A 12,886-nucleotide genomic window follows, 5' to 3' on the forward strand; every position below is an offset into this window, starting at 1 on the left:
GTTGTGTGATATTTAAATTTTAAAATTTTTTTTTTTCAACCTATATTTGCATTATTTCCACCCCCCCCCCCCCCCCCCCCCCAACACAGACACACACACACACACTAGGAAGGATTGTGCTTAAGCATTTAATGAGATTTTCATGTTAAAAAAGTTTGTCTGTCTGTCTGGATAATTCAAAAGAGCATTGAAAGTCATTAGTTTAATTTTGCTTAGGTTTGGAAAACCTTTAGAGAATCGAAACATTTATGTGGGCAAATGGGCTTTTTGTACTTCCTTTTCTGGTGATGTAATTTAAAGGTCTCCAACAAGAAAGATGCAAAACAAACAAAAAAACAAGCAAATCTTGTGATTCAGTCCATTTTTATATCAGGATCATTGAGCATGTGAGGAACAGTAATATAAGGAAATTCCCCCTAAAAGGATTTTGTCACAAGGTTTTATTAAAAAAAGAAGCAAGCAAAAAAAAAAGTGCTTTTGATGGATAAAAAAAGAGTGAAAAGAAACATTATGTCATAAAAGTGAACCCTTTGAGGGCTTAATAAAAAAATAAAAAAGATTAAGAGGTTAAGTCCTGTAATATTACTATTACAGATTGTTGACAGTATTGTCGAGGATGACTCATTTTACTGTTCACTTTTTATCCCAAATTTTGTACATTTCTCACTTAATAACCTGCTTTCACCTTTGTATAATAGGCCACTCTAACACCAGAGTTATCCTTTATGTCATTTTCAATGCGTAATGATGACAGTTGCATAATATTTATCACTGATAGTCTTTGTCAACTTGGGCACAGAGGCGTTAATGTTTACTTGTGTGATATTTTAAAACACAAGAATAGTAAAAAAAAAAAAAAAAGATGGATTTCATCACATTTTGTCAACGATTTAAATGTGCTTACATGTAACTCCAGACATCATTGTTGAAATCAGAGCCCCCTCTGAAAAGTTTTTTTGTTTTAATTAAAGCTTTCTTAAGATGATTATTTTAATCCAGCTGTTGGGATTTTTGGTTTTCAATTAGGAAAGCAAGAAACTTGAGAAATGAGCTGAGGTATGGTTGCCATTAGTTTTCATCTACATAATAAACACAATGCAACAGTTTTCTGACAGTGCACTAAAACACAGGGATAGTTTAGCTAAGCTTTGACCAAAATAGCTTAAAGTGAGGTTTTTTGTTCTTGAGCAAGATTCATGAAAGGAGTTAAAGTCAAAATATGAGTAAACTTGCTCATATAAATCTAATGACAGTGTTTCTTATTTGTTTTTATTTTCTCCTTTCTGCTTTTAATGCCTAAAGGTTGTCATTTAACTGGTTGTCAAAGTCAGTTTGGCCTTATATCACATAACCCTGCAACACAGCCGCCAAAAGCCCTCTACTTAAGACCTCTTTTTTGACTTAGTTACCTTGTTGTTCACAGTCTTTACATCTTTTTTTATACAAGCTATTTTAGTTCACCTTATTAATGTAAAACATAGTTATCAACAACAACAACAGTAATCAAGTTAAATAGTTGTCACACAATTTGCAAGTTCAATCATCCTGATTTTTACCATTATCAAACATCTGTAGCCCAACAGAAAACTATCCATCCATCCATTTTCTTTACCCGCTTGTTCCATTTTGGGTCACGGGGGTCGCTGGTGCCCATGTCCAGCAATCACTGTGCGAGGGGCGGGGTACACCCTGGACGGGTCGCAAGTCCATCACAGGGACACATAGAGACAAACAACCATTCACTCTCTCATTCACACCTAGGGACAATTTAGAGTTACCAATCAGCCTAACATGCATGTTTTTGGTCTGTGGGAGGAAACCGGAGCACCCGGAGAAAACCCACGCATGCACGGAGAGAACATGCAAACTCCACCCAGAAAGGCCCCTGGACCGGGGTTTGAACCAAGGACCTGTTCGCTGAGAGGCAGCAGCTCTACCAGTTGCGCCACCGTGCTGCCTACAGAAAACTATAGTCATTTTCTTTTCTTTATCATTTTAGTGCAAAATCAGGATCAGCTGGGCTAGCCTCATGCAAAGGATTGCATTTTAAATATTTACCATAATTACCATAAATTACTTGTTCTCCTTTTAAAAAGTCATCTATCAATATGATTTGATCTGTAGAACATCTACTATTGCAAACTTAACGTTTTTTGTTTATAAAAAAATGTTAAAAAATATCCTGGATATATAACTTCACATCTTTCTAACATTTAATTTGAACAAGTTTATGATCAAGCAAGCTGGTCCACGCTCTGTTTCTGCCTTTTTTTAGTGAGAGGTGGAAAGGTACAATGAGAAAAAAGATTGATGACATGCTATAAGCAATGTGAAAGAACATAATTTATTTAGTGGTGCTTACAGGAGATATGCTTTAATGATCAATTGAAAATATATATATAAAAAAAAACCAGTTAACAACACTACCAGTCAGATCAAGAAGGCACATCAGTGATTTTACTTCCTCAGATGACTGAGGTGGCTGGACTAGGATGTTCAGTCCTCACCTCCTTCTACAGGTGTGCAGTGGAGAGCATCCTGTGCTCCAGCATCAACGTGTGGCATGGAGGCTGCACAGCTGCAGAAAGAAAAGCTTTGCAGAGAGTGGTGAAGGCTGCACAGAAGTCTGTTGGAGTCAGTTTCTTCACCATCACAGACATCTACACCTCCAGATGCAGGAAGAAGGCCGCTTGCATCATGAAGGACCCCACTCACCCAGCACACACTTTTTGCCCCGCTCCCCTCAGGCAGGAGGTTGCGGAGCATTAAGTGTAGAACCACTATGACTGAGGAACAGCTTCTACCCTGAAGCTGTTTGACTCATGAATCCCTAACCAGGTAAAAAGATAAATAAATAAAAATAAAACACTGTAAAGACACTTTAGATCCTTATATACTGTTTCTTTTTATACTTTATATTCATATTTGTGTGGAACACACAAATATGTGTGGAATATAAGTGTAGAACCACTAGACTGAGGAACAGCTTCTACCCTGAGGCTGTTAGACTCATGAATCTCTAACTAGAATAATCACTGTGAAAAACCATATCATGTTGCTGCTGATCTGTTTCATGTTGCTGCTGATCTGTTTCAATGTTGATGTGTTCATGCGTGCTCATCTGCTCACATACTCATGTTCATGTTTGTGCTGATGTTCAATGTTTTATGTTATGAGTGCTTAGTGTATATTTAGTTGATGTTTTTCTTAGTTCATATCTTAGATGTTATTACTGTTTTTCTTATACATTTTATTGTTGGATGTAACTGGGACCCCGTGTACATAATTTCGCTCCACCACATGTACCACATGAGGTGCGAATGACAATAAAGAAACTCTGACTCTGACTCTGACTCTCTGATTTTGCTATTTTTGGGTATAACTGGGACCTTGGGTACACAATTTCATTCCACCTCATGTACCAGATGTGATGCGAATGACAATAAAGAACCTTGAACCTAACATTGAGGAAACTCTTTTTACAGCCAAGCCATGCAAACTCAGAAACGACCATTTTTGAATGAGCTAGTCTGTTTTGTTCTACAATTGCACCTCTCTGATTCAGACCTCAGGCAGAACACAACGAAGCAAGCATAGTTTTGTGGCGATGAAAGGCAAAATGTTATGAGGCCGCACTAATTGGATCTTTAAAATAAAGTTCCACAAAGCAACGTAGGTGCCTTGTTGTTCACTGGATACGAATCAGACCAATAAATAAAAGCTTTCCATGTTTTTTTTAAAGCTCAAATTTATTGTGCCATGAAAGTCCAGCTGTGAATATGTTTTGAGGACTCCAATTAACTAATGTATTTACTCTTTTAAATGTTTCCAGTTAAACATACAGTGGTCTTTGGTAGAATTAAAGTCAGTACTCACCATTCACGATCTAAAAGGCCTTCAGCTGATGTTCTAAGATCAACTGCTAATAATCACCCTCAAGTGTTATTTGTCCTTGAGTTTTGTTTGTGAAAGGGGAGTTAATGTTAGGTGGGTGTCAATCATGGTATGGCTAATGTTTGTACAATAGCCGATTTTCAGTTTAAGTGAAAATAAATAAACTGATGTTCCATCTGCCTTAACTAAAAGGCTTCTTTAAAAGCCTAACGTAGTTTTTATGACCATGACGAGAACAAACCAAAGATCACATTTCAACAGAATAACCCAAACAATCAAAACAAGTCCTATTCATGATTACATTTATGATTACAACACAAGGAACAACAAAAATTAAACTCCACCAGAACTAAAACAAAGATGCAAAACCATGACCTTAAGTAAAAAACGTTGAAGATAAATTTTGCTTACTTGATTTAAACATGAAAATCAACACATAGCATCTCACAAATAAGTTGTTGCTTTGGGCATAAATGTACGGTAATACAATCAGAGAGACTGGCTTTTGCACTTTGTGATGATGAAAGCTTTGAGATATTTTTTTAAATATACAATTAAACTTGTCTATTTTTTCTAAAAACAACCTAAAAGACTAAACGTGCAACACTATCTTTGAGTTGGGTTGGGAAGAGTTTGTGCCCAGATTTGGCAGCATTCCAGTGCAAAGATGATATATGACTTACGTTACATAATAAAGTTTAAGGTTACAATTGTTTAAAGAGATAAAGACACATGTTGAGTGACAGATGGTTTTCAGTTTGTGATTATTCTGATCACAGCGGCATGAGGTTTTCCTGATAATACGTGAGTTACACACATAATTGTAGTTTCCAACATTTGCAGTTATTTGGTGAGATTTACACTTTTTGCATTATTTCATGCAATATTATATGCTGTAGCTGTTCCGTGTATCTAATCTCTTTGCAACTTAACTGATTTTTATTGTTACTTTTCAAAAGATTGACACAGAGCCTATCAGTGCTCACATAAACCAAGCCTTCCGTAGCTACTCCTTTCTTGTCCTATTCATATAGCACCATCTGTCATCAATTAATCTGCTGTTTATAGTGTCTTGCAGAACATTGACATTGGTCAATGAAGACTCAATTATTCCTTATTTTACTTGCACGTCAAAATTCCTAATTAATTTTTAACTAATTAATCTCCTAATTAACTTTGAGCAAAGATTTTCAACCTTGCTTAAAATAGTTTGCAGTGTTTAGGTTTCTTGTTTTAATAACGTTGCCAAATTTACATAAAATTTTAATTGGTTGTTATTTTATAGACTGCTTCAGTTTTTGAATCCATCAGGTGAAAGATAATTGACATTTTGTAGCAATATCAGGCTCGCCAAGGTTGATTGATTACATGTGGGTCACATTAAATCTACAAAGAACAAACAACAGCTTTCAAAAAGGTATACAAGCTTGAAATAGACTTTTATAAAATATATATTTTTTGAATTTTAAAATTATTCAACTTTGCATTCGTCCATTTGAGCCAACATCCCAAATTCCTGAAATGCATCTGCTATTCCCCGAGAGAGTTTGTTACTGTCACTTTTTTTTTTATACAGAGATTAAAATAACAAAAATACATTTTGGATGTTTGGGTAGTGGTGGCACAGAGGTTAGAGAAGATGGGCCTGTGATTGGAAAGTCACAGGTTCAACCCCCAAGACTGACAACATCAAAATGCGGGTGGAAAAGATGAAACACCCACACCTGCCTCCACCCTAATTTACCCCACTCTGGGCACTTGAGCAAGGCCCTTGACCCCCACAATTTGCTCCCGGGTCTCTCTTGAAAACGAGTTCTCTTGACTCAATGAGACTACCTGTATAAATAAAGGATAAAGAAAAATAAACTAAAAAAAAACAATTTAAAGTGCCAGCATTTACTTATTTCTCAAGTTTTTAACAAAATTATTGTTTTCAAAACCATTATCAGCTACTGTTTGTGTTGAGGACATTTTAGTGCTGCCCAAAAATGAAACTGCAGCAGAAATTATAACAGATGGATATGATACTGTATATTAGTTTATGTTTATGTTGCTTAAAATGTCAATTCACAGTGTGCATGGCATGTGTTAAGGGAAAATGCAGTAAAACTCCCTCCACTCACCCTTCTCTCTGCGCTTCACCTTTCTCAAGCTCCTGAATAACTCCAAGAAGAACCTTGATGGTCTCCTGGCTTGAGTTGATGAGACTCTCCATTGCCTCCAGCTGTGCTTTGATATCTTTGTCTCCAGATGAGGTCAATATTTGCTGGCTGCTCCCCATGCCTGGGGCCTTTGTACCCCCTTGTGGAAAGCTCCCTTCCACCCCAACTGATTGCTGGAGTTTTGATGAAGCAGACAAATGCCTTGTCCGACACTTCCCTTGCGACTGCACAGAACATTTGGCACTATGAGGAAACGTCTGTGATTGCTGTTCATTTAACTGCGTACCCTTTTTCCGTTTACAGCTTCCAGAGGGGCTCTCTATAGACTCCACATGTGTCAGTGAGTTCCATACAACTGGACCCTTTGGTTTGTCTTGTGAAATCTCAGAATCCACCAGTTGACGTTTTGAAGAAGTGCTACCATCCTTGTCTTCTTTGGACAATCCTTTATGTTTGGTATATTTCCCACAAACCTGGTACTCAGGTTCATCTTTAGAAGTTCCACTTGGATGGCTCTCGTCCATGAAAGGTAAAGACTCTGGACATGAGGGTCCATCCACACAGTTGGCACTGGAAAGCAAATCATCCATGTCGCTGCTATCATTAGTGTGGTGAAGCAGGACTTTTGTCAGGCCTACAATCTTACCCTTGTACTTAGAAGTCTCCCTAGTTGCTTGTACATCCTCTCCTCCTGCTTTTATATCACTCAAAAACCCATTGTTTTGTCCTTTGTAATCTTCTACCAAAGCAGTATGTTTAAACGTATGTCCTTTTTTTCTCTCAAATGGGAATGTCTTGTATCGCATAGTGAGGTCGGGGGAGGTCTGAACACCAGTGCTCTTGGTCACATTTGGAATAGAGCGTCTGGCAGGCATGGTCATGTACTTTCTGTGGGTTACTTTGCAGGAAATGGATCGTGAGTGTCTTCCCAGATGCTCGTTCTGAGCTTTGCAGATGTCCTTAAAACGCACTTGTAGGGCTTTGTTCTTTTTCTTTACTTGCTGTTTGCCTGATTCTGGTTCAGAGTATGCAGTGTGTGATTGGCCTGTTTCTGAATCAGATTCATCTGAGTTTGAGAGAACAGCACATTTGGTGTCGTCTTTGCTCACCATATTTCCTGAAAAACAGAAAAACAGAGTTAGTGTGTCCATGTTCTCTTCAGATTTTAGAAATATGATATTCAAGAATTTCTCTTAAAAGATGCAAAATTGACTTTTTTTTTTTGTATTTATCAGCACATACAATGAGATGTGATTTAGTTACAACATCACCTAACACAATAAAAGAAAAAACAAGACTAAAGCCATTTTGCCTAGAAAAATAATTCCAAAAATGTAAATGAAGACAAAGACTACTGAGCTCCTTAAATTATTAATATTATTGTTTATTTTCACCTGCTGCCAAGGCAAAAGTAGACAATTGCCTGTGTGTACGTTTGTATGTTTGTGTGCCTATCCATCCATTAACTTTACCCACTTCTTCCGTTTTGGGTCACGGGGGTCACTGGTGCCCATGTCCAGCATTCACTGTGCGAGGGGCGGGGTACACCCTGGACAGGTCGCAAGTCCATCACAGGGCCACATAGAGACAAACGAGACAAACAAAACATTCACTCTTTCACTCATACCTAGGGACAATTTAGAGTTACCAATCAGCCTAACATGTATGCTTTTGGTCTTTTGGAGGAAACCGGAGTACCTGGAGAAAACCCACGCATGCACGGAGAGAACATGCAAACTCCACCCAGAAAAGCCCAAGGACCGGGATTTGATCCGTCAACCTTCTCGCTAAGAAGCAGCAGCTCTACTAGTTGTGCCACCGTGCTACCCGTTTGTGTGCCTATTTGTTACCAAAATATCTTGTGAACCATTGGTAAAAGTTTAATAAAACTCTAAAAAGTAATCACTGGATGCAAATCTACAACAGATGAAGTTTTGTAGTCAGCTCTAACAACACATACTCCAAGTGCTAACAGACTGTGAAATATCGTTTGTTAAACTTTGCCAATAACTGTTAAAGCCAACTCTGTCTGTTGGGGAAATTGTTCCAGTAGTGTACAAGACAATGACGAGATCAGCTTTGTTGTACGATTTGGAAACAGTGACACTGACAAAAAGACAGACACAGAAATGGAAACAGCAGAGCTGAGTGTGTTGAATCTTGCATTAGGAGTAACAGGAGGAACAACTTGGAGACAATGTTAGAGAGGTCAGACTGAGATGGTTTGGACATGTCCAGAGGAGGGACAGTGGATATATTGGTAGATGAAGATGCCAGAGGACATTGAGATAGCTGGAGAGAGGACAGAGTAGGATGACTTGCTGCGGCAAACTCTGACAAGAGAACAGTCAAAAGAAGAATTATCAGATGTATACCTATAACCATCCATCCATCCATTATCTTTACCCGCTTATTCCATTTTGGGTCACGGGGTTCGCTGGTGCCCATGTCCAGCAATCACTGTGCGAGGGGTGGGGTACACCCTGGACGAGTCGCAAGTCCATCACAGGGCCACATAGAGACAAACGACACAAACAACCATTCACTCTCTCACTCACACCTAGGGACAATTTAGAGTTACCAGTCAGTCTAACATGCATGTTTTTGGCCTGTGGGAGGAAACCGGAGCACCCGGAGAAAACCCACGCATGCACAGAGAGAACATGCAAACTCCACCCAGAAGGCCCCTGGACCGGGGTTTGAACCAAGGACCTGCTCGCTGAGAGGCAGCAGCTCTACCAGTTGCACCACCGTGCTGCCTGTATACCTATAACCTATCAATTTAATTCAAGTAAGTGACCACTACTTATTGAGATTATTTACCAAAAAATGGCTTTAACTTAGTCAAATGTTTTGGATATTGGGCTAAAATTTGTTGTGGCAGCAGCTGAGAGTCATTCACTACAATACTCTGAGCCTGACATTTCTTGATATCGCATGAGACTGCACATAATTCTGTTTTTACATTTTGACCAAAATGGTTACAACATCATCATTTCTAAACATAAGATAATCTTAAAAAGTTTAAGATTTAAAAGATGGCAGTGATGTCAAGGTAAAGGTTTCTTTATTGTCATTCACATCATATGTGGTACATATGGTGGAACAAAATTTTGTACACAGGGTCCCATTTATATCCAGCATAAGTATAAATTGTACAATAAAAACAGTAATAAGATCTAAGATATGAACTAAGAAATATGTTAAACTAAGAATATGCTAAGCACTAGTAGTATAAAAACTATGCCATTGAATACGAATGAATACAGCAGCATTAAATAAATCAGCAGCATGAAATCAGCAGCATGGATAGTCAGCAGTACATATCAACAATCAAGTGGCATTACAATGATGTTTTTGGTCACAGTGATTATACCAATTAGGGATGCGACCGGTCCAAGGTGTACCCCGCCCCTCCCACAGTGATTGCCAGACATGGGCACCGGTGACCCCCGTGACCCAAAATGGAAGAAGCGGGTAAAAGATAATGGATGGATGGATTCATGAGTCGAACAGCTTCAGGGTAGAAGCTGTTCCTCAGTCTAGTGGTTCTACACTTAATGCTCCTTAACTTCCTTCCTGAGGGGAGTGGGGCAAAAAGTGTGTGTGCTGGGAGAGTGGGGTCCTTCATGATGCAGGTGGCTCTCTTCCTGCATCTGGAGGTGTAGATGTTTGTGAAGGTGGGGAGGCTGACTCCAACAGTCTTCTGTGTAGCCTTCACCACTTTCTGCAGAGGTTTCTTTTCTGCAGCTGTGCAGCCTCCACGCCACACGTTGATGCTGGAGCACAGGATGCTCTCCACTGCACACCTGTAGAAGGAGGTGAGGACTGAGATTCCCAGACCAGCTCGTCTCAGTCACCTGAGGAAGTAGAGTCTCTGATGAGCTTTCTTGATCAGGCTGGTAGTGCTGTTGCCCCAACTGAGGTTGTCATTGAGGTGCACCCCCAAGTACTTGTAGCTGGAGACCACTTCCACCGCAGATCCTCCTATGTTCGCGGGGATAGGTGTGTTTGTTCCGTCTGAAGTCTACAACCATCTCCTTTGTCTTCATCACAATGATGTGAAGGTTGTTCTTCCTACACCAGCTCTCCGAACACCTGGAGAGCCTGTAGCTGGACTCATCGCATTATGCTACTTATTTTTAAAAGCAAACGTGTTTGTCTCTTGTTTGAAAACTAAAGCACTTCACTTAGAAAACGAGTCTTAACCCTCATTTAAACCTGAACCAGATTCAGACAGACAGAAAGATTATTTTAACATTATTCAGGAGACTAAAACTAAACTAAACAAAAAAAGACAAAAGTTCTGATGTACATCTCCACTCCTCAAACATACCTTTTCTCATGCACTAACATCTCATAAGCTAAGTTTTCCGGCCAATGTTGGATGATCTGCTTCAGGAGACCATTTTGGAATAATAGTTGTCCTCACGCTGCTGTCCTTGCTGTTTTTCCTGATTATTCAAATACTCTTTATAAAGTGCAACACTACTCAGGGTAGAAACAGCTTCCCTGTTAACATCGGATAGTACCGCTGAATTATTTAGAAACTGAGATCATATAATGTGAGTAGGTATTATTGTTGTCTGTGGGAGGTGCGTGCTTAACAATCTCATAAAGTCATTGGACTGTTAATGTGGCTGACTTTGTTTTTGCTCATAAATGCATTTTAACACATTTGTTTTTATTGATGTATGTTGTAGCAAAACAGCAACACTCAATCAAGTACTTTTGGCTTCATAGTTTTCATTTAGATTTTGTCATTTTGGGGACGGCTACAAGACCGGTGCAAACGTTTGCATCTTTAGTGTAATGATGTGCATTAGCTTGACATTCAGTTGTTTCGGTTTCATCTAAAATATACATTAGAGGAACAAAATGACCATATGAGATAGTTCAGCTTATTCCTTATATCCAATCACATCTGCATTTCTTTGTTGCCTAGAAAAATAAAATAAAATACAGCCAAACCTATAGCTAACTTCAAATACAACCTCTTTTTGTTTCACTGAAGCTTCAGCACGTTTCATATAAAATATGAGCTGCAGATGTGTTATTACTTGGTAGTATATTCCCTACAGTGGTTGGAGATGTTTTGTTAAGAAACAGCTATAGGGTACTTGCAGCTTAGCCCCCTAGCTAAATGTGTTTACTATATAAAATATTCCTCTTAAGGTCTGAAGTCTCCAGCAGAGGAAATGGCTTTAGAACAGCTGTGGCCCACAGTAGATTGAAAATAATAACTGGTGCTGAGCTCCTCAAGCTGTATCCACCTGAAGGCATTAAAGCTCTCCAGGGGAAAATTTATTATCATCACTCCTGGATCTCAGCTGTGTTGAGTGAAGTGACGAGGTCAAAAACTAAACACAAAATATGAACTATGGATGCTCTTCCATCATGCTGTAAATTTATTTAGAGTGAGCTAGATACATGTATACAACTCCAACTGTAAAATAAACAAATAAAAACACAAATGACAAATAACAAATAAACTAATAAAAGCACATTTTCACATGATCTGTAAGTGATTAGATGACAAATAGAGCCAGCTTAATCAGTTCTGCATATTTGCAAAATAAATAGAGTGAAAAGAAAAAACAAGGAATATAATAAAAGAAAATCAGTACAGTAGTCCCTCGCTACGTCATGGTTTGACTTTCGCAAACTCACTCTTGCAGTTTTTCAACATAAGATTGTACACGGCACACAATTGTCAACTCTAATATTCCTCACGTGATTGGGACGGTACGGGAAAAAAGAATACTTCAGGCAGATGCTGCCATATTGTAGGTTTTTTTTTTCAATAAGCCTTTACTGTAACACCAGACAAAAAAACTGCACTACCCAGAAGCCAACAGTGCTTCCGGCCGCTGCTTTCTGCCGAAATGGAGTGAAAGTTTTACAACGCAAAGTCAGAAGTAATGATCTATCTACTTAAGCTCACAGAACTGGCAGGAAAATCGTAAATAATCCTGAAGCTTCCTGACGCTCAATTATCCAAACACACATCAACCTGGACAGGGCGGTGGGCTTCATCGCTGCAGGGTAGGTCTGCTGAACCGGAACTGAGCTGCTGTTCTGCAGAGCTGCTGAGTAAAAATTTGCAGTACTGTACATTACATATATGTATGTAACAGGTGTGTGGCAGGATATATGTATGTTGTTAAAATTATGAAGGTTTAAGAGTTTAGAACATTGCAACAGTGTGGGAAGGGTTTACAGATACAGATACAAATATTCTTTATTGTCATTCGCACCACATGTGGTACATGTGGCGGAACGAAATTATGTACACAGGGTCCCAGTTACATCCAACAATAAAATGTAAAACAAAAGCAGTAATACGATCTAAGATATGAACTAAAACTACGAACTAAGAAAAACATTAGCTAAAAATACGCTAAGCACTAAAAGCATAAAAACAATAAACACAATACGCCTAACAGCAGCACGAAAATGAGTCTGTGTGAGCAGATGAGCATGAATGAACAAAGCAAAATGAAATAGATCAGCAGCAACATGATACAATTTTTCACAGTGATTATCCTGGCTAGGTATTCATTAGTCTAACAGCCTCAGGGTAGAAGCTGTTCCTCAGTCTAGAGAATTTTTTTTTTTTAACAAATAAGATGGACAAAAAAGGAAAAAAAAAAAGAGCTAGATTATAAGATGAATGTAGAAAACTAAAAACAGGAACATGTCTGCGTTGGTCCTTGCCAGGAGTCCAACAGATTTTTAAAGCCACTTAGAGAGGTCAAGGTCGAGAGCTTCAGATTCATATACATATATATATATATATATATATATATATATATATATATATATATATA

General features: G+C 38.6%; 1 protein-coding gene across 1 annotated transcript in view; it reads right to left on the reverse strand.

Annotated features, from left to right (window-relative positions):
* insyn2ab (inhibitory synaptic factor 2Ab) overlaps positions 1–12,886 on the reverse strand; it is a 47,823-nt gene that overhangs the window by 16,079 nt on the left and 18,858 nt on the right. The window contains exon 2 of the mRNA XM_037686398.1: positions 6,018–7,173. Within this exon, the coding sequence (XP_037542326.1) occupies positions 6,018–7,168 (1,151 nt within the window). The 5' untranslated portion in view covers positions 7,169–7,173. The remainder of the gene's footprint in view (positions 1–6,017; positions 7,174–12,886) is intronic.

This window comes from Nematolebias whitei, chromosome 1 (assembly GCF_014905685.2).
Source record: "Nematolebias whitei isolate Nwh7 chromosome 1, NemWhi1, whole genome shotgun sequence".
NCBI lineage: Eukaryota > Metazoa > Chordata > Actinopteri > Cyprinodontiformes > Rivulidae > Nematolebias > Nematolebias whitei.